This window comes from Tauraco erythrolophus, chromosome 6 (genome assembly GCF_009769465.1).
Source record: "Tauraco erythrolophus isolate bTauEry1 chromosome 6, bTauEry1.pri, whole genome shotgun sequence".
NCBI classification, from domain to species: Eukaryota; Metazoa; Chordata; class Aves; order Musophagiformes; family Musophagidae; genus Tauraco; species Tauraco erythrolophus.
The window spans coordinates 8,812,847-8,838,518 of NC_141470.1; the positions used below are offsets into that span (position 1 = coordinate 8,812,847).

Genomic DNA, 25,672 nt, shown 5'->3' on the forward strand with positions numbered 1-25,672 from the left:
TGATGTAGGGGCAAGCCTCCTATATCCCGGCAGCGTGCTTCCCAGCAGAAGCCTTTCTGTGACCTGCTTTCTGTGTTGGTTGCAGCTTGGTGCAACCTTCCAGAAGCTGAACTGAAAGGCTGCCTTATTTCCTCCTGATCTGTCCTCTTTCATTTCCTCTTATGTAATGAAGATCTTCATAAACATTCTTTAGCATTGAAAAGAAAAATAGAAATGTTTTGCCTCTGAACAAAAGTCTTGCCAGTGAACCTGAGGTATGGTCTCTCTGGCAAGAGCTAAGAACTGCAGTGTTACGCTTTCTCTGTGCACTAGATCACACGGATTTAAATTCTAGCAAGGACGTCAGAAAGGAAACTGGCACTCACCAGCACATTTGGATTCGCACACTTACAGACTAAAGAGCAGGGAAAAGGAATGTCTCATCCCACTTTTTTGGTGTCACCAAAACACCTCTGAATCCCTCAGCTTTCACTAAAGAAGTGGTGATTTTTTTCTTCTCATAGAACTGCTTGATAGGCATGTGTGAAACACAGTACATTTTCGTATAGAAACTGCCCCAAATTTAAAAGTTGCATAACGGTAATAAAGCAACTTACAATTGATGTGGTACCAGATTTTCTGTTGGTTTGTAACATGCTGTCCACCTCTCACAAAGTTCAAGTGCTTCCAGGTTACCCTCCTAAATAGCAGGAACAGCTGAGATAAGGCATGAGGGCATGAAAAAACAGTTTTGTTTCCAGTCTCTCTGTAATGAAATCTATCATTTCCTGTGTTGCATTCGCATCACATCCTCCTCTAGACTCTTTTTCTTGTAGCCTTAGTGGGATTGATCCAAAGGTTTGCTGCAAGTAGTTGACAGGTATATGCTGCCATTGAGGAGAGCTGTAGCTACCTGTAAGGGAATCACAGATCTTATCTCTTATATGTAAGGATGCACCCAAATTTTTAACACATCTACAAGGTATTGGGCAGTCCACACCAGAGGCTGACATTCCACTAAGCAAGACTAAAAGGAAATGTTTATGCTTTTACATATTCAGTGTTCTCCAAAGAGACAAGAATATGTATCCGTTCTAGGAATCATGAATGTATCTTGTTTAACTCCCGCTGCCTACCCCGTGTACCACTTACCAAATTCAGTAACTGAACTTAGCACTATGAATTCCTTCTCTAGAGCCAGGGAGGTACCCAGATACTTGAAGGCTGGGTGCCACAATTCTGGGCATCTCAGCACCTAAGTTCCCCCTACGCCTGTGCGAACCTCATGAAATTCATCAAGGCCAAGTGCAAGATCCTGCATGTGGGTCAGGGCAATCCCAAGCACAAGTACAGGCTGGGTGGAGAATGGATGGAGAGCAGCCCTGAGGAAAAGGACTTGGGAGTGCTGGTGCATGAGAAGCTCAACATGAGCCGGCAATGTGCGCTGGCAGCCCAGAAAGCCAAATGTATCCTAGGCTGCATCCAAAGAAGCGTGGCCAGCAGGTCGAGGGAGGTGGTTCTGCCCCTCTACTCTGCTCTCGTGAGACCCCACCTGGAATCCTGTGTTCAGCTCTGGAATCCCCAACACAGGAAGGACATGGAGCTGCAGGAGCGGGTCCAGAGGAGGGCCACGAAGATGATTCGAGGGCTGGAGCACCTCTGCTATGAAGACAGGCTGAGGGAGTTGGGGCTATTCAGCATGGAGAAGAGAAGGCTCCGGAGGGATATTATTGCAGCCTTCCAGTACTTAAAGGGGGCCTACAGGAAAGCTGGAGAGGGACTTTTTACAAGGGCATGTAGTGATAGGACGCGGAGCAATGGCTTTAATCTGAAAGAAGGTAGACTTCAATTAGATCTAAGGAAGAAATTTTGTACAATGAGGGTGGTGAAACACTGGAACAGGTTGCCCAGAGAAGTTGTGGATGCCCCATCCCTGGAAATGTTCAAGGCCAAGTTGGATGAGGCTTTGAGCAACCTGGTGTAGTAGAAGGTGTCCCTGCCCATGGCAGGGGGGTTGGAACTAGATGATCTTTAAGGTCCCTTCCAACCCAAACCATTCCATGATTCTATGATTCTATGTAACTAATTGTAACTTATTAAATTTCACTTTGCTTTTCATGGAATTATATGTCGTGCATCTTAACTTCTTTTTTTTTTCTCAAAATGAAAAGGCCTTGAGCTTCAAAGGTGAGTATTTTACATAAAATACTGATCAGTTTTCTTTTTGTTTTTTTTTCCTCATACTCTAGCAGTTACTGATTTTGATTATTATTACTGACAATAAGGTTTTTTGCTGTAATTCTATGGATTTGTGGCCAGCTCAAAGAGGCATAAATAAGTTTAAAAATGAGGTATGGTTGCCTGTGATAGACCATATCAGTTTTATTTCTGTGCTTTCAGTCTGTACACTATTATTCCTTTAAAAAAAACAGTACCTGAATGAGATACGACACCTGAGGGAGAGTAGAAGTGTGCTTTCCTGGCAAACAACTGGGCATAGTCAGAAAATAAAAATGGTGTGCTAGCAAGAAATGAGTGGAAGCTCGTAGTTAAGGAGAAAGAAAGCTAAGAGAAACAGCAGAAGGACCTCAGAGATTAAATGGAAAAAAAAAAAAATGTCCTATGAACTAGAAGGAATTATACAGCATTTACTGCAACTCACAAAGCCACCCAGCTGGCTGATGTTACTCTGCCAGCATGCAAGTGGCAGAGGAGATCTTGTTTATAAAACCTTTATTCACCCTTCTTTTATCTTCTCTACTCTCTTAGAGTTCATTTTAAAGCTTAAGTATCCTATTCTACATTTTAATATAAACCTAGTGTTTTGAGTGTAAACCCCTATGGGTCATTGAGGAGCTCGCTGGAAAGAAAAGATCTAGGCAGATCTGTCGCAAATTTCTGGAAGTTTAGGGTTTTGTGATAGTGGTATTATCCTAACTTTATACTTCCTCATCTTGAAAGCAGCACATCTGATGCTCTGACATGGCAGAAGGCACTGCTGATAAACCTGTGCTCTATGTTAACGGATAGTGAATGTTAGATGTCAAGTAGAGAAACATGATTGAGTGTACACGTGGAGGAGCCACCAGTTCTGTTTTCTCCTTAGCTCTTTCTGCTTCCAGCAATGGTTAGAAGGACCATGAGGAGCAGAAAAAAGCAATAACTGGTGGTGTAAGGGACAAATCTGACAGAAGTAACAAAGGGAAGGAACAATACCCTTTCTCTAGTTCCCACAAATGGATACTCACCAGCTGAATCGATTCCGTTTAATGGTACTAGTTTTATGAAGGTCAGTGTAATCAAGTCTTTGCACCAAAGTGCAATGAAATTCTGAAACTGATTGAAGCAACTAATGCATGACATGGGAAAGAAGGCATAGACATTGTGGATTTGTTGGTAAACAAATGTGCTGCACAACATTTTGTGTAATAGGAAAGCATTTCTTGAGACTATTTTCCCTTTAATGCTGATTTTACAGTAATTAGAAATCTCTTTAAAAATCACGACATCTTGGGATGGATGGAAATAATGAAATCTCTGTTTTTTCTCAGACTGGTGCTTTGTAGATGTTAAGCTCAAACCAAAACATGTTCCACATTTATTAAGTCAGCGCATACGTAAAGGGCTGTGCCTAGTGTGAAGCTGTGCTGTATTAAAACCAGCTGAGCTCACGTTACTGTGTTTCTTTCAGTCAGGGTGCATCTAGAGGCCATTACGGGCTCTCTTTCCTCTAGCTAACTATTTATTCACATAAAACTTGTGTATTCTCCATACCAAAACTATCTGAAATGGGCTAATAAGTTCTAAATTATGAGGCAGTAAGGGCAGACACATTTGCCATAATTGCATAAGCCTTCGTTGAGGCAAAAAGAAGACAGGGAGCAAGGATGAAAACAGTAAAGCCTCAAAAGTCAGGCAAAGGAGGTTAACATAAAATAACGCAGGTATCTGTACTGCATACTGAGCCATTTCAAATGAAATACTTGGCAGTATAGTTACAAAACGAGAGAGCTCCACATAGGTGAACTGCTTGAATATTCACCCCAGTTCTCAAGCAGAATTTGCAGTTGATGCTTAGCTTGGTACTGCAACAGCTGCAATGTTGTCCGTATTTCAGCTGCCACTTAAAAGGCAGTTTAAGTGTGCCTGGGTGACTTGCAGTTGCAGTACGGACCGGAACACAGCCAGGCAGGACTGATGCACGTAGCCTATAGGTGTCACTGTGCTCTTAAGAGTAGAAATTATTTCAACATTGTGGCTAGCTCAAAAAATTTTTTTTTTTTTTCTGAAAGAGAAACTCCTACATAGTGACGTCTGCAGTTTTCAGCTTCAAAGGTTACCGGAAATTATTGTTAAGCATCAAAATCTGTTTGTAAAGCTATGAAAAAGGAGAGTTTTCTTCACGTAAGCCTACAGATGCAGGGAATCTGAATCGAACGTTAAGAGTAGTTGTGCACAAATGCCTGAAGTTGCACTCAGTCTACAAAATGGATCCAGGGAGAAACAGTGTGACTACCACATACTGTCATCTTGTCTTTCTAACAGATACTTACACAACCAAAAAGCACTCATGTTACCTATGTATCCTGAAAACATGCAAAACAGACACTTGAGAGGTGACTTCACAGCCACTATCAGAGAGATGGTATCAAGTGTGATGCAGTTCTTTATCTATGAGAGAAAAATGTATCATTAACTTAAAGGCACTGGAGCTTGATAAATTTAAATAAAATGCAAGCTCTTGATAAGGGGGATTAGCCATGGGAACTAAATATCGTGGGAAACAGTGAATTTGATGGTGTCAGATCAAGAGTGAGTGCCTTTCTGGAAGACAGGCTGTAGCTAAAAGCTAGATACTGGGCTGAATTCAGGGGAAAAGAAAAAAAAAAAAAGAAGAGGTGAAATGAAATGGCTTGAAGTATACAGGACAATATAGGAAATGACCGACTCGTCTCCAGTAGCCCTAAAACCTACGATTCTACAGGTTATTATAATCCACTAAGCACACTAATCACTTGCGTGACAACTGAAACTCCCACCGTACTTTCGGTTAGGCAGACTAGTCTGGTTTTAACACCCTTTGAATCTATTTTCATCTGACGAGATTAAATGCTCTGCGTGGTCCTGCCTCTTTGGCATGTCTAAGACAGTTTAACCTTGAAGTGTTTTTGATGTGGGGACCAGTTGTGGCATGGGACTGTGTCACTCTGCGTGTTCGCAGCCTTCACGAGAAACGCGTGGCGCTGGGTTTGCACTGCCCAGGGAGTCAGAGCTGTATGAATCGCCACGTGTGACACAGCAACTGCATCACCTACACAGCTGATGGGTACGTGACAGAAGGTGGCTCTGCATGTTGTAGCTCTTGAACTCGCAAATGTTCAGAGTGACTATGCAGGGTACGTACAGTAGGTCCCGTGCACTGTTTTGGGGCCCTTTTAGAGCTGGCGCTGGCAGAAAGCATGATCTTACATGGCAAACCATAGAGTCTGTACTCCACTCTCCACGTTTTAGAATTAAGGTCCTAGATTAACAGACTGCTCAAAGTTCACTGACGAAGTCAAACGTTCTTGTCCCCTGCTCTGCCTTCCTTCTCCTCCTCCCTCAGAAATTGCATCCTCTGGGGCAGCCGCAAAGTCTGATATTTTTCCTCCAGAAATCACACAACTTCTCAGCCATTAGGGGCACGGGTTATTAGGTACCAGGTCGCCCTGCCGACCCCTCACGCCGGCCTGGGCCCATTCGCCCTGACAGTGGTGCCTGGGAATCGCGTCCCAGCAGCAGTGCCACCGATCTCCAGGGCTTGGTCTCCAAACTGCTCCCGAACCGCAGGATGGCCCGAGCTCGTGCGAGGATGCTCGTGGCGCAGCGGAAGGAGGCGGGGCAGAGGCCAGGGCCGCTGCCCGCCGCGGCGGGGCGGAGGCCGGGCGGGGCGGAGGCCGGGAGGAGGGAAGCCGGGGCGGAGGCCGGGCGGAGGGAGGCCGGGGCGGAGGCCGGGCGCAGGGAGGCCGGGCGCGGCCCCGCCTCGGCGCGGCAGGTGGCGCCACAGCGCCGCGCGCCCGCCGTCCGCGGGGGCGCGCGCCATCCGCCCCGGCGCCTGCGCGCTGCAGAGGCGGTGGCGGCGGCAGCGGCCTGAAGAGCCCCGCGGGGAGAGCGGGCGGCGGCGGCGGTAGTTGTGGCGGTTTGGCGTGTCGCTGGGCGGCCGTGATCGCGCGCCACGATGCCTGCGGTGTCGAAGGGCGATGGGATGCGGGGCCTGGCGGTTTTCATCTCCGACATCCGGAACTGTGAGTGGCGTCTGAGGCGCGGCGGGGCCGGGGCCTGGGCCGGGCCGCCCGTTGCCATGGGCTGTTTCTCCGTGAATCCGGGGCTTCTTGCCTGCAATCCTCTCCTCAGAGCTCTCGTCTTCCCCCACCCCCGCAGCGGGTTGCTCGGAGCGCTCCCGACTCGCGAAATGGCGCCGCGCCCTTGGGGGGCGGTGGGGGAGGCGGCGCGGCGAGGCGAGGGGGCAGCGCTTGGCTCTCGGCTGCGTCGATTTCGTGCGTTTTGGGTGGGTTGGTCGGAGCGGTTTTTTTCCTTTCCCCCCGCCGTTGCGGAGTGGCGCCGGGTGTTACGGGCGCCGGGTGTTACGGGCGCCGGGCGTTACGGGCGCCGGGCGTTATGGGCACTGCCCCGGCGGAAGGGGATGCCCAGAGGTCGGTGCCCGCCGCCGTCGTCCTTGTTGATAAGGCGCTGGAGTGAAGCCGGCGTGTGTTCGGGATGCGGGTGGGTTTGTGGCGGGCCGGAGAGAGGCGGCTCTGGTCTCCTTCCGAATCCGTGAGCGGCTTTCGGCTCAAAGCGTCGCTGACAGAGCAGGCCTCTCTGTAAGGGTGCCTGCGAGCGAGGCCTTGCCTTAAACCGGCTCTGAAATTCTGCTTCGACAGAAATCAGCTCTGGGGATGATCACACAGGATTGAAAAGGGGATGGAAAGGGGTGTGAGCAAGCGTCCTTGCTAAGGGAAGATGGAGGGGAGCCGGGCAGAGAGGAGTACAAATCTCCTGGTGTTTGGTGTGGGGCGTAAAGGTGCATGGCTGGGGGCACACCTCAGCGCTCAGCCTTCCTTTTTGGCTGAGAATTGCCTGTGATAGCAGTTTTAATGTTAATCTGAGCTGGAAATCTTAGTGTGTGATGTGGCAGGAATTGCCTGGGGAAGGGCTAAGGTCACTGTGGTTGCTGTGATGAAACAGCTCTATTTTGTCCACCTGTGTGTCTCTGTAGATAACTTGAGGCTACTTTAAAAGCAGTGGCAGTAAGGTTTAATAGATGAAAGTGGTTTTGGAGAATTTCTTAATGCAAATTATGGGGATCTAACTGGGCTTGTATTGGGGTAGCCACACTGGCTTGGAAAAATCTTCATGTTGATGACTTCTAATACAAAAAGCTGGGGAGAAAACTATACCAATAAAACGAGACTGTTTAAAGGCAGAGTTTCCTTAAACTAAATTCAGGTGATTTGGACTTCTAACCACGTAAACAGGGGCCTTATGTGTAAAATGAAAGGTTGTTAATCTTCCTTGCTGCAGAAGCTGTCTCTGTTTTTTCAGAATAGAGTTGCAAGTCCTTAGGCTTCTTCAGACTTCACTCTTGCATGTGTAGTTCAAGGTTACGTGGATGCTCTTGTTCTTTGTCTGGTTGGCCCAACTGTTTACTCAGAATTTTTCAGTGCCCTGGTATTCTATGCAAGCTGCATGTGTAGTGTAGTTTCACCTGGTGCCACACTGTTGATGGCTTGCTGTTGTAGCTACCCAGTATTTTTTTTTTTAATGATTGTTTTCATTTGTTAACTAGAAGTAGTATGTTTTTATTCTTCAGTGTCTCTTATGTCTTGCAGTTAGCTAATCCAGTTGTCCACTCTTGTTTTCAGTGGAATTCAGTAGAAGAGAATACTAGAAGAAATATTCCAGCCCTTAAGTTCCTAAACTATGTTTAGAGATGTGGAATAACAAGATTTAAGGTAGTAGGATAGAACGAATTAACTACTGATTTCCCCATAAGCTTGCCAGTGCATAGGCAGTGTGGGAACTCTGATGGAACAACCACCTCTCTGTCCAGACAGGACAACAAACCTCTCATGTGCTTGGTGTCTGCAACAGTGACAAAGATATAACTTGCTTGTGAAACAAATAAAATGTTAACACTTTCACTGTTTAAACACATACTGATATTTCTCTAATGTTTTGTCTCTGTTCAGACAGCTGTTTGGGAGCTATAATTTTGTATCTTTTTCATCTTCATAACAAATAAAGTAACTGCATCTTCCAGATAGCTTTGAAACAGCTGATGGTTCCCGCTAGTAGGTGATCTATGCGGCTACTAAATAGCTGTCTAATAGCATTTGAATCTTTTTCCTTTAAGGGAGCTCCTGAGTGTTGTCAGCTAACCACGGGCTGGTATACTCTGACTAAGATTCCCAAAAATACTTGAGAGCACTCTCAAGAGACTCTGTGTTTTGCAGGCACCAGTATTGGCTTAAATTCCATCTTTCACTCTTCAGAGTGAGGAGCTAGATACTTGTTAAGAACAAAAAGTATCAGCTGTTTAGGTGAACAGAAACTTTTGATTTGTAAATCTAAGAAAATGTTTCTGTTCTGAGATGGGAGGGAAGCTTGGGCCCACGTGCAGCTCTTAACCTCTGTTCCAGCCTTAAAGTTGGACTAAGTATCTGACAGTTGCACTGACGTGCAAAATGCCTGCTGGCATTCTTGATTTCAGTCTTAATTTTGGCTTTGTTCGACTCATTAATCTCTTTGTAGTACTACCACAAGGGCCTGACGTTTTTGGTTTGACTACATCTGTTCCAGATTATAAGTAGTGTTGGAACATGGTTTGTAGGGTTTTTGCTAATAAGATCTTGCACAGATGAGGAATCTGCATTATAGATATTGCTGAATATTGAAAATACAGTTGTGTGCTGACTGCTCAAGTGAATGCACAGCGTGTGATTTCAAGGTAATAAAATAACCTAAACTTCAGGGGGATACTTAATGTAATTTTAGACTGTCTGCCTTTGGAAATGCTTAATCTTCTTATATCAAGCCTTATTTCTTGTACCTACAATGTCTGCAGCACTACATAACGCATCCTTCTGTTACAAGTTTATTATGCTACTGATTTGAGTATGATGCTTGTCTTGCCTTGTCTGGTTTTGTCAATCTGTTACAGGCTTCAAAAAAGTCTTACTAAAGTTGTAAGCCCTGAAAATTGCTATTTAGTTGATTGTGAGTGAACGAACAGCTTGTGCCAAGTCTGTCTTTAATAGTTAAAAGGTGGATTGTCACTTCTATGTTGTTTTGGCGTATTTTTGATGCTTTGGTTATCTATTAAACTTCTTGATCTGTGTGTTAAATGCTTCTATGCCACATAAAACTTTGAATATAAGAATTACTTTCTATGTGGCTGTTAAAAGTCTGCTTAAAATACACTAATTTCTCAAAACTCTGTAAAGCTTTTCATTAAAAAAACCCGTACTAGTAGCAGAAATTGTGAAGTATTTAAAGTGACAAAAGTGCTTCTTGATGCTTTGACTTTGCTCAAGTCTATGTGAAACTAATATTGAGTGACTTTTTCGAAGTGAAATGTTCTTTATTCATACAAATATCATGTGAATTTTCAAGAAAATGAATTATTTTGCACTTCCTAATAGCTCTCCAGAATTTTGTTTCAGGGCAGCTTCTTCTTGTGGGCTCTGTATTTTGCATATAGAGGTCCTAGTGCAAATGGCAGGAAAAAATAGTTTTTAAGAAAATAACCCTTTCAGATGCTCGACAACTTGCCAGTAAATGTATGGGCTTTTCTAGAAACTTGCTTAGTTGGATTGTTTTATAATATATATGAAATAGCTTTTTAGCTTATCTTTTGTAGACATCAAAGAGGAGACAAGAAAACTATAGATTCAAAGCTGAATTGAAGTATTTGATTAAGATAGCCCGGTTAACTAGCACTTAGTGTGCCCTACTGAGAAGATAGCAAGGGGTGGCTATGCTGTAAAATAGATTGCGGGGGTAGTGGAGCTGGAAAGCTCTGAATCCTGTGGTTTGGTGAAGTGCCATCCAGATCTAGGAGTCAGGATGAGTCCTTGTCACTGCTTGGATGAAGTGCCTTGTGAACTAAAACCCAACAAAATGGTTGTTACAAGGATATGGACTCGGGCAAGAAATACTCACTCTTTAATGGTATGTTAAACTTCTTTTTGTGCGTGTACTACAGAGCTGCTGAAGTGATTTGTCTTGTGCTAAATAGTGCTTTATAAACTCTCCAGCTGTCTTAGCTGACAGATACATCATCAGGAGTGTTTTTTGTTTGGTTGGGTTTTTTTTTGAGAATAGCTTTATGCTTATCCGGTGATTAAATATTTTTAAGTCATTTGTCACTCAAGCTATTCTATTGCAACAACAGTATTATCTGCTATTCGCCCTTAAAATGAGGAAAGCTTGCTTCTCTCCTTTCCTTTTGGAGGTGGTAGTGTCAAAATAGTTTCTTTACATTATTAAGTGTACTGCTGGTAACCTCCTCCACTGTAAAATCAAGAAGTCATCTAGTCTTGAGTTAGTGAAATGAGTCTACACAGAGGCAAAAGCTGCTTTTGCCACAGGCTTGGAGGACAAGACTGTTCTTCATTTCTCTCATTATTTAGATACCTGTTTTACCTTTTCAGTGTTAACTTAAAAGTGGAACAAAGGGAGGAAGGATTCCTTGAGTTTGTTCTTCAGATGTTTCTGAATATATTTTGTTCCAAGATACTGTTCCATTATCCTTGGGCTATATTTTTTCCTTAAATAAAACCCAACAGATACACTAAACAAAGGTCTATCTCTTCTTATAGAACTTAACACATTAATTCTTTGTTGTACTGGACAGGGAGAGTGTTCGGTCTCTCGAAGTCTGACTTCAGTAGCTTTACTTCACTGAATTGGGTATGGTGCATCAGGTTGCAGAGAAACAAGTGGGGATTAAAAAAGGCTGGTGCATGAAATTCATCCTATGATCACTCTTGACTGGACGGTAGATAATGGAGTGCATTACCTATGTTTGAGGGAGGGGCATATACATTAACTAGATTACCACGTGTGTATATATAGTTATTTGTTCTCAGTGAGAACAGCTGCATAGTGAAACAAACTTCACATTGAGTGAGCTGGAAACATACAGCTTGTTTTAGTGCTGTATGTGAGAAATACAGCTTTCAGCGTGCAGGCTAATGCTACTGCGTGGCTCCTCTGAGGTGTAGGTTCTTATTTGCATTGGGTACAGTTTTAAAGTAGTATTTGAGTTACTTCCATAGACAGTTGATGACTTTTCTTTATTTGTATTCTTAGATTACTTTCTTCTTTGAAGAAATTTGAAGGCAAGGCATCTTGATTTGCTCTCGTATTTCTCTTGTGAAACTGTGGCTGCTCATCCAATGTGCAGTTTCTGGCCAAAAAAGACCCTAAGGAGAGTGTGCTGCTTAGAGCTATAATAAGCACTAAATCTTGCATCATTGCTACTGCTTGCAGGAGAGTGATTTAAGGAAAACACATTAGCATGAGATTAATCTGAGGAGGATGTGTAAAACCAAATTAAAGTTCTGCCCATGGCTTCTTTATCTTAGCTTTCTTCTGGTCATTTTGAGGAACTCCGAGTGGCTGGGATTTTGGGGTTTATTTGGTTGGTTTTTTACACTTGTTGAATTTGTGCATGTTGGGCTGAGGAGGAGAGTAGGCAAAGATGGTAATTAATGGATGAGAGGTAGTAAAGAGCTGGAATCTTTCGTCTTTCATTTGAAATCCTTTGGGTAAAGGCCGCCCATCAGGACTGGTAAGAGGAAGTTAAGGACTGTTGCAGAGGCTATTACATATCTGCATCAATTAATAAGCTCATGTAGGATTTTAAGGCCCTCAAAATAGTAGTTTAGAAGTGATAGTTAAACTAGGAGACTTTGGAGAAGACACCAACTATTCTTCTATTATTTGCATGTGAACTAAGACAGGAAAGAGTCCACAGTGACTTGTACTGAATCAGTGCAAACACTGCCTTACCCTGTTGAAGGGAGTGTAACTGTTACGTGTGAAAATACTGTTCAAGGAGAGGACTACTTAAATGCTGCTCAGTCAAGGAAGGAGGAAGAGCTGCTTTACGCAGTAGCCTAACCTTGCACTTCTGGTTCTGCGTATTTTCTTAGCTTAAAGCTTCTCTTTTGGTAGGAGTCAATGTCATTTTGTCAACTAAACTGTCAAATATGTTCTATATAAAATCACTCAGATATGAGCTTCCAGTAAGCTTTCAGTTCATTTGGAGAAAGATCTGACCACGTTCTCTGGTTACTCCTCAAATTCTTTCACAATTTCAGTGTTTTTCTTAACTTGTGGTGCCTAGTTAGAAAATACATCCACAGTAGGTGACTGAAATTCTCGAACTTTTGTTCAATTGATGCAATTAAAGTATGTGAATTGTGATGAGATTTGGAAACTGCTGTGTGCTCTTTTGCATTTATTTCCCTTCTCTTGTGAGGACAAGGAGTTAGTGGATTACAGTAAAGCCTGTGAATCCCTGCTGTTTCATGAGAAGTGGTGTTATAGGGGCAAATCTCTAGAAGCCTACTGGAGGAAGAAGTCAGTAAGTAGTCCACTTACTGTGCAGAATATTAGAAAATGTACACTACAGAGTTCTTAAATGTGATCAGTAGGTCATTGATTCCTTTAGCTGTAGTAATGGATATCTAATCACAACAGGATGTCCCAAGGCACAACAATCTTCAACTGCCTTTGTGCCATTCATGATCTTCAACATGACAGACAGGCACTTTTTTTTTTCTCTGACAAACATATCTTCTTAAAGGACAGCAGACACTTGTGTTTTTGTTCATAACAGGATGTTAATACATCATTAGGCAAAAAGCTTCTTGTTCAGAAGCCTTGAACTAGTCAATTTCCGAACAAAACTGAAGACATACTAATATCACCTGAAGGTACAGTATGTGATAGTAGTCTTCTTGGATTAGTTGCAGAGTGAGTTTGTAAACAATAGCACCAGCATCCTCCTTCAGACGTACTCAGGTGGGCCTGGAACTCTGTTGTGGTACTGTAGATAGTTTAGCCAAATGAAGGATTTCACACAGACAAACTGCCATAGCGTGAGGGCAGGCATACAGCATATTGCTGTGTAACCTGTCTCCCTTTTGGACACCTTTGCTGCTTTGCTAAATAACCAGCTGCCTGAGAGATTAGGGAGAGGTGGAGGATGGATTTGGTATTTTACTTCATGAAGCTAATGATCTGCATAGCAAATGACTAGTCTGTATCTAGTCTGCTGACAGGTAAAAGTAGTGGTTTAGTTTATTGATGTGAGATGTTAAGTAGATTTCATAGATTTCTAGGTTGGAAAAGACCTTAGAGATCATCCAGTCCAACCGTCTCTAATCCCCCATTAAACCATATTCCTAAGTAGTTCATCCACCCTTTTCTTAAACACATTCAGGGATGGGGACTCAACCACCTCCCTGGGCAGCCTATTCCAGTGGCTGACAATCCTTTCAGAGAAGAAATACTTTCTAACATCCAACCTGAACCTCCCCTGGCTAAGTTTATACCCATTTCCTCTTGTTCTATCACCCATCACTAATGTAAAGAGCCCTTCCCCTACCTCCCCACCATCCCTTCTCAAGTATTTGTAGGCTGTAATCAGGTCTCCCCTCAGCCTCCTCTTCTCCAGGCTAAACAGCCCCAACTCCCTCAGCCACTCCCCATAAGTTTTATTTTCCAGCCCCTTGACCAGTTTAGTCGCCCTTCTTTGGACCCGCTCCAGGAGCTCAATATCTCTCTTAAAGCGAGGGGCCCAAAACTGGACACAATATTCCAGGTGTGGCCTCACCAGTGCCGAGTACAGGGGCAGAATCACTTCCCTGTTCCTGCTGGTTACACTATTCTTGATACACACCAGTATCCCATTGGCCTTTTTGGCCACCTGGACACACTGCTGGCTCATATCAAGCCGATAGTCAACCAACACCCCCAGGTCCTTCTCCACCGGGCAGCTCTCCAGCCAATCTTCCCTGAGCCTATAGCGATGCTTGTGGCTTTTATACCCCAAGTGAAGGACTCTGCTATAGTACTGTATATAGTACTATAAAAGTCTTTCACAAAGGCAAGAATGATGCACTAGTTACTTTCACGTGGATGTTTTAAGTATTTGCACCATTTTTGCTGTAGAGATGCTAGGGTTTCTTTTGATTTTGGCCACCTCTTTCAACCAGTTTCTTTCTCTGTCCCCTGACAGAGGAGTGTTTAAGAATGCACTGTAGTCTTAGCATCATGCTTGTAAGCCATTTTAGCAATTAGAAAGGCAAGTGGGTAATTTCATTGCTTTATGTCAACTGAAGTGTGTTGGGATGGTGAACGTGGTGAACTTGCTCATACCTGGTCATGTATTTTGCTGTCTTCTGCTGGCATTGTCGCTTATAGTAAAGCTGATGTAACTTACCCTTTGGATATTAAATAAACAAATTTTACTTTCAGTTGTGTGGCTCCCTAACTGATCTGCAGCAGTACAAGGTAGCAGCCGGAATGTGTATGCCAGGAGGAGGAGAGCAGTGCTAAGGAACAGTCTGGAGTTGTCTTTTAAAAAGTACAGCCTTGAATCAAAGTCAATATGCAACAATATCAGCATATTTTGCTGAAGGGAAGCTAGTAGCAGTTTGACTGTAGTGTCTCTCACACCTAACTCGCCGATCAGCTTAGATGCTCCTCTTGTAGAGCCTAATGAAAACACAATAAAACGGAAAAAATCTTATGTTTGGAAAACAGTGACTTACAGCTCTCAAGGAAAACTTCTAACAACATCTTTAAGAATTTATCTTTTGTGTAAGAGCTGTGTTCTTACCAAGTAGATATTTCTAGCTGCTACAGAGTTCAGAGGAGAATCTACTGCTCTTAGCCTTGGCAATATTTGTATTACTGCTCTCCTAAACAGAAAACAACTAGAGTTGTTCTGTCTTCAAGGCCTGTTCCATAATTGAATGTGGAGTTAGACAAATGGTAGTGCCACAAATAGTAACTGATGCTACTACTTGCCTTCAAGAATCATGACAGAATGCTGGCAAGCTTTTTCTTATTCTAATAGAGCCTCCTACCCAACATGCTTTATAGTTCTTCATGCTAACAATGGCATATCTATAGTCATAGGATTGTCAGATGGCCACAGGGCAAGTAAGGCTAAGAGATAACACAATGTAACATTTCTGACCTGTGCATAAATTCAAAATAAATGAATTATTGGATGGGCTTAATTACACTGGCTGCTGGCCATGAGCAGATTGGAGCCAGATGAGTACTAGGAACATGTAAACTTTTGTGAAGCAATTTTTTTGCTTTAAATGCTGTCAATACACTTGTCTCAAGAACTTGCCTGCAGAAATCTGCTCTGCTCAGTATTTCTCTAGAGACTTGTATAGAACAAGTGCTTCTCTGTTCCTTTGGGAAATAAATATGCAGACTTGGTCAGAAATATGCTAAACTCTAAATGGTTTGTATGAAATCTAAGAACTTGTAGCTGTTCTAGTTAATCAGCACAGATTCGCCTTGTGCCTCAAACTTGGCTTAGGCAGTCTACAGTTAGTATAGCAACAAATTAATCCTGATGGAACAGGTCACTGTCTAAGGGAGCCACAAGCAGCCCACTAATTCCAACCTTGAAGCACTCACTTAATCTTGCAACACTGCTGCCAAGTAAGTATTAAGGTATGTCAAATGTTCTCTTCAAATAAATGGACTCAACAAATCCCTCTCCTGTAACTTCTGTCTTCCTCATTCTTCTGTAGATTGTAATGCAAAACTCCAGACTGAGATATGGAGACGTTATGAAGTACTGAAGCTCTGACTGTAGCCAGGGTTACTGGGAGATTTAAGAATAGTAATTGGCTCTCTGAAGAGCTGGATGACTTGATGTTCACTGGCCTATCTTTGTTAAACAAGATGGTAATTAAAGATAATAGTGCACTGCAGACTAAACTCACCTTGCCTAACGAAGGCAGTAGGCAGCACAGTGGAGTCGGAATGGTGGCAAACTGCCAAATACGAAGTTATGGCTCTTAAGTGCCTCAGACAATGTTGTGGCTGGTATCTGTTTGCTCAGATACTCATCTCAGAGAAGACTAACAGCAGTCATATACTAGGACTGGAAGACTATAAACAGTATATGTCTTTGCTGCAAAATAGCCAGCCAAAACTTACTGACTTGCATTCACCTCTTTTAATAACTTGTTATGGATGTTTAATCATAGTCTTACTGAACTAGAAAAAGCCCATGTAAGTGACAGTGAGAAGGATGTGGCCTGAACTGATATGTTGGAACATAATCTTGTTGTGCTCTGGCTTAAATACTGACCTACCCATCTGTTTGTATATGTGACATGACCTTTATTAAGCCTCTCCAAGTTGAATAGCTTGGCTGCAGCACGTTTTGTTGGAATTCAGCTCTGATAATTCCTTTAGACTGGGAGCTGTGTAACAGCCTGGAAGTGAGGGTGGAGCAATTGCCTTTGCAAGCTTTGAAACGTAAGCCTCTAGTTGTGTAGCACAGCACTCCAACTGTCATCAGTAGTGGTCTTATGTTCCTTTTTGACCATCCTTAAGGTTATTTAAATGATTCTAGTGATGGTAAAAATCAAATATTCTTGCAGAAATTCTTCAGTGAGTGTTGCTATGGCTGAGTAATGTGATGAGAACTCAAATTAATCTAACCCATCTTTAACAGCACCTGCCCTGCTCCCCCTCCCCTCCTTTAGTGGGAAAGAAGATCTAGCTAAAATTGGTCCTTGGTTTTTGTCACTTTTATTTTCTTTTTCCCCGTAGGTGGTACAAACTGAAGCTGCCTGTCACTGTGAGCTTTTGTTTTGCTTTGTCATCCTCTAATGTAAAAAATAAATGAAGCTTGAATAAGGTTACCGTGCAGTATAGCTGTTGGAGTTCAGAAAATCTGTATTTAGATGCTGCAGCTTGGTTTTTAACTCAGGAGATATTGTGAGCATTGTTATGTGACTATCCTCAGTGACAAACACTTAACACCCAGTGTGCTAGTGCAGCAATTTCAGGCACATATAGTAATCAGTAATAAGTAGCCATCTTAGGACTTAGTCATTCAACTTGATTTCCCGTGCATGGAGTTAAACTTTTATCACCAGCTAGTGGCTATTGTCTTTGTGTTTGGTCAAGGTCTAGATGAGATTATATACTGCATTCGAAATAGAACAGCCTGGAGGAATTATTCAAAACAGGGTTTTGCTCATATGCTGTGCGAGTTTTTAACTTTAAGAGTAAACCTTCAGATGTGAGTTTGTTGTTTAATATGGATGCTGCTGTCTGCTCACTGCTACAGCTCTGTGCACAGGGGGTGGGATTTTGAGTTTTGTGCTGCTGAGGCTGCAGTCCATTTCTACCAAAGGTGCTGACTTCACAAATTCCTGAAGTGTTTTAGTCAGGCGTCCCTTAATGCTCCATTGCTTGCTTAGGACATAAAGAACTCAGTTTCAAGCAGTAACTGATAATCTGCAAGCATAATAGGTAAATAATGCTGAGAGGTTTTGGTGATTATTTTTTTATTTTTTTTTTTAAAAGACGGCTTTGATTTCATCTTGGGTTAAGAAAAACTGGCAGAGACTTACTTTTGTGTTGGATGTTGTCCTGCGTCTCATCCCCTCCCCCATTTTTAGCATCAGTGATTATGGCCACGCTTGTTCAAGTTAGAGAAACAATTGGTAATAATGCAAAGTAAGTATTGCAATACGCTTTCCTTACAAACAGAACCTAAAGATACAGAGCAAGGATCTAGCTTCCAAACTTAGGTAACTGAACATCCTACTCAGGTTAGCAGTATCACAGACTGAGGTCCATGTTCTCTGTCTTGTTAATCTAAATGAAGTACAAAAATCTCCATACTCAGTGGCAATGTTTTGATGAGATGTGCACTTTGCTTTGTAAAAGGGAAAAGAAATTAATAGTTTTAGAAATTAAAATTTTCATTTGGATCAGATGAATTGCTGAAAATAAGGGAAGTCTTTTTAGGTCTTTCAGAAGAGTGCTAATGTGATAGCTTAGCAAAATTGGAATGTTTATTTACATAAAAAAAACCCCTTGCACCCTGTTGGCATGTGTTACTGTGGCCTTCTGTTCATAGAGTATGGACTCAGGAGCAAAAGACTTGCTTCAGTCCAGTAGTGAATTCCTGATGCTGGCAAGTATCTTAGACGTGAACACTTGAGTATCTCCACCATGTGCCCAGGACAAATAATCTAACCCAATTAAGGCAAATCTAACATCTGTAGTAGAAGACACTTCAAGCCTTAGATTGTATGAGCTGCTGCTTCTTTATACAGTAAATAGTGACTCCTTTAAAACCAGCTTACTTTAGGTTGGAAAGTTAAATTAGAAGAAAACTCATGTGTTGTATGATATACTAGTGAAAACTTTATGAAAACTTTGTGATCCAACAGATGCATCTGGTAAACTGGAGGAAGTATACTGTGATCTCTAGCCTTGTCATTCTAGAAGTTAATTTGAATTTCTAAGTCAAATAAAAACTGTGGACGTGTCTCCTGCTTTATCTGAAAACCAAGATGTGCACAGATAGCAACTACAATTTCTGTTTCGGAACAGGTATCATGAATTCTTGAGCTCTGAAAGGTTAAGAAAGCTTAAGTTTACTTTTAAAAAGCAATAAGTAGAAGAGTAAGTACAAGTACATTGTCTTTCACGGTTGGGTATGGGGGAAGCTGGAGGTTTTCTGCCATGCTGAGTACCTGCCAAGACACCCTGCACTTCACTGTTCTATAAGGGTTGCTGCTCAAAACACAGCAAATTTTTCTATTCTATGTTGTAGAATAGAAAAATTCAATTTTAGGCAAACCTGTAGGTGCTTTGTCAAAATGGCAAGGCAAACTGAAGTAGTTGCTTCTATTTGGGGCCTAACTTGTTTCCACTTGTACAGGGTGCTAGTCTTGCTACATGCCTGTGCTCTTGTGGCTGTTGTTACAGGCATATTAATATAAATTATTTTTCTGCATCTTATGCAAGAGTCGGTTTTGGAAGTGCATAACTGAAGTGTTTTTTGGGTCTAAATCAAGCAACGACAAAATCTGGATTAGTTTGTATTTGACATGGGGTTCTCTAAATACTTTGCTATTAACCTATCTTGAGGCACTTGTTTCTGAGTTGATTAATCCTTTTTCATCTGGCTTCTGCCAGATCATCTTTGGAGCGGTAAAGGTGTGATTAACAGTTGTTGAGTGACACAGGAGGCTTGGACATGTAAATATAGGAGGATGCTTCAATGCTATGAGTTGTTGCTTTGCTTATGTGGAAGAAAGTGAGGTTGGAGGTGTTTCAGAATGCTGATCCTGATCTGTTCTTCAAGCCTTGTCACATGTTCTCCTTGCACTGTCATGGCTGTAGTTGTGATCAGAGTGGTGTGAGGGAAAGTGAGGTGTGAAAGCAGGGCATCTGATCCTCACTACTCATAAGGCTGGACCACTTTCAAACAGAGCCAGGAAACTCTTATTCATAACCTCATAGTCAAATATATGTGATGAAGAATAAAGGAAGCTGTCTTTTTCTGTTGCTAGTTGATGTTTTGGAAATGGCTTGGAAGTTTGAATAGGTATAGGTCTGAATTTCCAGCACAACTAGATGATCAGTGCTGCCTTGTTGAAGAGGACTTCATTTGCTTCCCTCAAACTTCAAGCAACTGAATATAGTGCCTGGGTTGTGTATTTTACCCCACTACGCTCGCTTATGTAGGAGATAATGGACCTAGACCTCTGTTGTGGTTTAGGCCAACCCGGCAACTAACCTCCACACAGCCACTTGCTCACTCCTTCCCCAGTGAAATAGAGAGGAGAAAAATATAATAAAAGGACTGAGGGTCGAGACAAGAACAGAGAAGGAGCACCCACCAACCATGGTCCCAGGCAAAACAGACTAGGCTTTCTTAAAGCAATTTATTAACAGTTACTTAAAAGGACAAAGGGAATCAAAACCAATTACTTGAGAAGATAAAAAGAAACAAAGCCAGATCTTAAAAACAACACCTCCCCACCCCCCCTTTCCTTTTCTTTCCGGCTCTACCTCCCCCCAGCGGCACAGGAGGACAGGGAATGGAGGAGAGGAGGTCAGTTCATCCCATGTTGTTACTGCTGCTCCTTTCTTAAAGGAAAAGGAGTCCTTACACCATTTTCCCTTGCTCCAGTGGATCCCCTAATCAGGAAGAAAATCCACAAACTTCTTCAGTGTGAGTCCTACCCACAGGACACAATCCTTCCCCATCAGATTGCTCCAGTGTGGGCTTTCCCACAGTCTCGGATTCTTAGGGAGTTGTTGCCACTCACTCCAGCATGGGTTGTCCCGCGGACTCTAGATGCGTCTCTACCTTGTCGTGCCCATGCTTCACAGCCGTCCTCAGGCTCAGGCATCTCTTCTCTGACGTGGGCTTCTCCACGGGCTGCGAGCGGGGTCTCTGCTCCACCAAGTCCATCACTGGCTGCAGGGGGGCCGCCTGCCGTCTCGCCACTGGTTGCAGGGGAAGCTCAGCGCCAGCACACCTCATCCCGTTCCATCTTCACTGACCTGGTGTCGGTGTGGCCGTTTCTCTCAGATCTCAGTCCTCTTGGGTGAACTCAGCCCGTTGCTGGGGTGCTCCCTGAGTTCCCGTGGCACCGGCCTGGCGCAGGCAACCGCCCGGCTGGGAGCTGGGGAACGGGGGCAGTGCCTTCCTCCCTTCTCTCCTCGCTCCTGGGCAAAGCACCTTTTCTGGTTCCTTTGTCCCAACTTACATAGGGCAATTCGCAGAGGTGCCAATTGGCTCAACCCTGAGGGGGATGGGAGTCCGATCTGGTGGCCAGAACTGGGGAGGTCACAGGGAGGAAATTCCCTCTCCTGCCACCAGACCTGCCCTCCCCCGCCCCCATCAAACCATCACAGCCTCTGTAGAATCTCAATCACCAGCAATTAGAATGCTGAAGTGTAATAAGCTGCTTTGGTTTGGACAATGCAAGTATTACTTGAATAAACTTGCGTTACCAGAATTTAAACTGCAGCCTATTTCTCCGAGTATCTAACTTGAATTGGCACTAGAAGTCCTTATACCTATTAATGGAATCAAAAGTTGATATGAAATATAAATGGTGCAGAGAAGCCTAAGGTGGTAAAATCGCCTAATAAAATGTGAATTTTAAATATTTCTGTCTTTTTCAAGTGACTTTCATGGGGCATATTGAAAGTCTGAACTTATGCATGTATCCTATCTGTCTGAGGTCTTTTGAGTCTTTGGGCTCAATTAAAATTTACTGCTTTTCTTCTTCAGTGTCTGTTAAGAATGTTTCTGAAGCTGTTGAATTGAATGACCACTCAGCAGAGAAACAGTAAATTGACTTGTCTTTAAGGGGAAAAATGACATGAGCTGTTTGTTTATAAGATTGTGCTTAGGAGACCCTTTCCTGCAGAGCACTGTTAACCTAGTAGCCTAATTGGAAGTAAAATTCAGTTTTCTCTTCCCAGTTCAAGAAGTAGAAGCATTTGTGCAAGTTAGTAACAAAGGCATCTCAGATTAATTGTATGGGATGGATACTACATAAGGTGTGCATAGCTTCTGGAAACAGAAGGGTCCTTTTACCTTCCCAAATTCCCCTGTAAAGCGATGCTTAAGTTACCTCTGTGATATTTGACTTCATCTAGTTGTAATACTGGAAAGGGAGAGCAATAATTCCTCCTGATGTTTGTATGTTCACACAGCATGGTTGGGTCGAAAGAAGCTTAGGGTGGGAGAGGGCTGTCCAAAGCACTGCATCCTGATGTCTGTTCTTTTGATTTCAGGCAAAAGTAAAGAAGCGGAGATAAAGAGGATAAATAAAGAACTAGCAAACATTCGGTCTAAATTTAAAGGTAAGTGACTTGATTGTACTAAGCTATACCTATTTCCTTGTAAGACATTCTTCTGTGGTTGTGTTTTTTTCATTTTTTACATTTTTGTTTGGACTCTTATCAACTGCTGACACATGCAAAGTGCTAGAGCAGGCTGTTACGATAACTATTGAAAATGTTCTCTTAACTGCAGAACTTCTGGACAGTCCTGTGGCTCTTGGCCATAACAGAAGAGAACTTCATCCTATATCAAAGAATTGAGCTCTTGTCTACAAACGTTTTCTAATATTTTGCCTCCTAACCATGTGACTGCTCAGCCTGTTTTCTTCCAGAAGGCCATAAACTAGTTTGAAGAAACATGGGTGGATGTTATTATTTCCAGTAAAACAGAATCTGTTTAAACTTCCCTCCTCTTCCCTCTCCCATTACTTCTCTAAAAAGGTCGGGGGTGAGGTTAGGCTGTCTTCTAGCAGAATTAAGATAAAAACATGTAGTTGATGAAGCCGTACATCTTGACCACTCCCATAAGCAACAGCAATACAAATAATTCATATGAAACAAACAATATGTAGTGACTAATTCTGTCCTTGCACATTCCAAGAGGTAGCAATTCACTTTAAACAACACATGGTAAAACTCGTGACGTAATGGTATTCAAGTTATGTATGTGGCTTCAAATTTTGAAGATTCTGAGGGGTAGTTAAGATGCTTTTGAATGAAGTTCTAACAGTAGTGGCTGTGGCAGACATTCTGTTTAAACAGATACGGGGCTGTGTGTGTAGCTAGATAAAGCATTGCAGTGTGGAGGTCATATATGTGGCTTCAGAATTTGCTGTATTTGGATTAAACCCATTTACCTTAAACATCTACCCTGACTTAGACTAGCATATTTATTTAGATTACTCAATGCATTAACAAAGCCTGAAATAACTTTCCTGAACTTCATAGGGATCTGTTGCTACTGTAAGTGCTGTGTCTCTTAAAGGCATATGAAGGTCTGCAAAAACTTGTGTCAACAACAGCTTGGAAGGGAAAAGTTGACCACAGTGCAAGACAATCAAAAGTTAAGACGTTTTTCCAAGTTAGAAGTTAGTTATCCAGATTGGTAACTTCAGTCGTAGGGTAACTGAGAAAATTTTAATGGCTATTTTTCTAAGGTAAATAGAAAAACAAACTTTCATCTAGTCAACTCCCTATCCTGTCACATTGTTTTTCAATTCCTTTTCATTGCAAAGCTTCCATCTAACACTGATGTTTGTTTGACTTTTGCCAGAAGTCGCAGACTTTGCAGTCTGTTCTAAAATTTGTGTCCGTTTCCAGTCACAGTGACCATTTGTGTGTGTTTTCAGGCAGTGACCAGCAGATGTTGCCTCTGTGTACTGAGTATGCTTGCACACTGAGGAACTAGCACGTAGTTCAAGAGTCTATTAGAAATCTGCATACAAGAGTAAAAAGCCATTTTTCTTAGCTCCAGCTGTATGATCGAAGTGAATCATCTTACTGCCTAGAAAATTTAAGCTTATAATTGTAACTTTTAAATAAAGAAGTTTAATCTCCAGGCAAGATCTATAGGAGGCAAATTAAGTGTATCTTTCACATGAAGAGACTGAGTTTAATTAAAAACTGTTTAAGAAGTTTCTGTACACCTGAAGTTAGTCAGTTTCATGTTATTCTGTCTTTCAACTAATTTCACTAAATTGGTTAGTCTGGAAGATACTGTGATGAAGACTGCTTGTTTTCTCTTAGTCTGCATTTGTAAAACTACTTGCTGTCAGCAGCATTATTGGTTATCAGCTGTTGCTGAAATTCATTTCAGTACCAAAATTACTGAATTGTTTAGACAGGACAGGTTTTCTGTAAAGCAGTATGTCACTTTCTCTGCAGATATATTAACAGTTACTCTACCTATGCCCTTTTGTCATCAAGAACAACTAGAGGTTAGTGCCTAGCTAGAAACCTTGCTGCTGTCACACTAACACAGAAATCTAGTTCTTTCAGCAACTTAACTTCAGGCTATGCCACATTTTTTTAATATTGATTTGTTTGATGGGCAAGCTTTAGTTTGTTTGCAAAACCTAATAAATTTTTCACTAATGAGACTGGAAGCTTTCATCAGACTAAGTCTTCAGTTTGCAGTGAAGGCCTGAAAACTTCAAAAGGCATAAAAGAATGAAAGTTATTGAAGCTCCTGTAGAATCTCACTGCCTACTATAGAATCTCACCGTATGTTCCAGTGTGCTTGAAGCATGGAGAACATTCTGTCAGACCTGCTCACTTCACTGCTCGAGTTAAACATGCTGTTGTAAAGGAATGCAATACAGAATTGCAGAAAAGTTCATAATGCTTAAGGCTGAAATGAGGAAGCTAGACTCAAACCTCTATTCCAAATGAAAGCTAAGCATTCTGTAAAAAAATGATTGCTTACATGTTTTGAGTAACAGAAGTTAGATTCCACTTGGGTCCATCCACAGCCACTAACCTGGATACTTCTGTAAACTTGTGAGTGTGAAAGAATTAATGCTAATAATAATTATGCCTTCTAAGTGCACTTACTGGTAAAGCGCAATAAATCCTATGTGGGGATCCCAGATTGAACACTGACACAGAACTCAGTATTTTGTCAACGTCAGTCGTCTTGAGTCTTGCCCTGTGAAGAGTCTACAAACTTGTATTCAGAAGGTTGCTAGTATCACCTGTAGTAAAAATCTGCCTGACACATGCTAGAGCTAGTCTTCTGTGCTTTTCCATGACTGTCTTTATAAAACCAGCAGTATAAACTGCCGTATTACTAACTTTAAGTAAACTTGGCAGTAATGAAGCTCTAAGTGAACTGAATTCTGTCAGAATAGCTGTTGTACCACTGAATATTCATAGGTTAGAGCTGCTGATGGCACAGTTCATAAAAACCTGTTCAGTTCTGTTCCTCAGTTTTGCAAACTATTTCGTGGCTTAAGTACAAAAATAGTTAAAACTATGTGCACAGTAAGTTCTTCTCTGGTTAATTGTGATACAGGGGAGAAATGATAATAGGAACCTTTGGCAGTGTAGAACTATGAATCAGGCAATGATCAGAGAGCAGAGGTGCTTTCAGCAAAGCAGTACAATGACTTTACCCTGTGTACCTTGTGTACCGTCCTTTAAGCACAGTTTAAATAGTTTTGAATAAATATCAGTGTATGCTCATTCAGTAGCTGAGGTGAAAGATAACTAAACCTTTCCATAAGCTGGTCTTCATTATGGCTACTTTATTACTGAATTTGTATAGATTTTAGGTGAAAAATTTTACTTAACTGAAGACAATGACTTGATGTAGCTGGAACGCAAACTAGACTTAAATGTCACAATTTGGATAACTTGTGTAACTGCTTGAGGCCTTGAGAGTGTGAGGAGGCGATAGCTGTGTATCTTTCAGCTGCAGAAGTTCTACATGGGGTTTGTGCTGTGTGGTTCTTCCTTGCAGAAGGGCTGTATAAAAAAAAAAAACCTTCAAAATGCATTTTATTCTTGGTTTAAGTGAAGATCATTTGGTTTAACCCAGTTTCTTTTTATGTAGCTCTGACTTTTTAAAATGTTTTAAATCGTTTGGATTAAGACAAATGTGTGACCGTGAACCTAAGATGGAGTCCCTTACTAAATAATTATGGGGGATATTGGGGTCCTGGGCTGATTATCTGGCTAAAGATGCAGCTGTTGGACTAGCTGCTTTGCTGTAACCAGGGGAAGGTCTGACTGTAAGAAGCAAGACTGGCTGTAGTGCCTCTCGACACAGATA

At 42.2% G+C, this 25,672-nt stretch overlaps 1 protein-coding gene across 1 annotated transcript in view; it reads left to right on the top strand.

Annotated features, from left to right (window-relative positions):
* Window positions 1-6,145: 6,145 nt before the first annotated feature.
* Window positions 6,146-25,672, top strand: part of AP2A2 (adaptor related protein complex 2 subunit alpha 2) — a 52,462-nt gene continuing 32,935 nt past the window's right edge. The window contains 2 exon segments of the mRNA XM_086614114.1: window positions 6,146-6,263; window positions 21,853-21,921. Coding sequence (XP_086470240.1) covers window positions 6,197-6,263; window positions 21,853-21,921 — 136 coding nt within the window. The 5' untranslated portion in view covers window positions 6,146-6,196.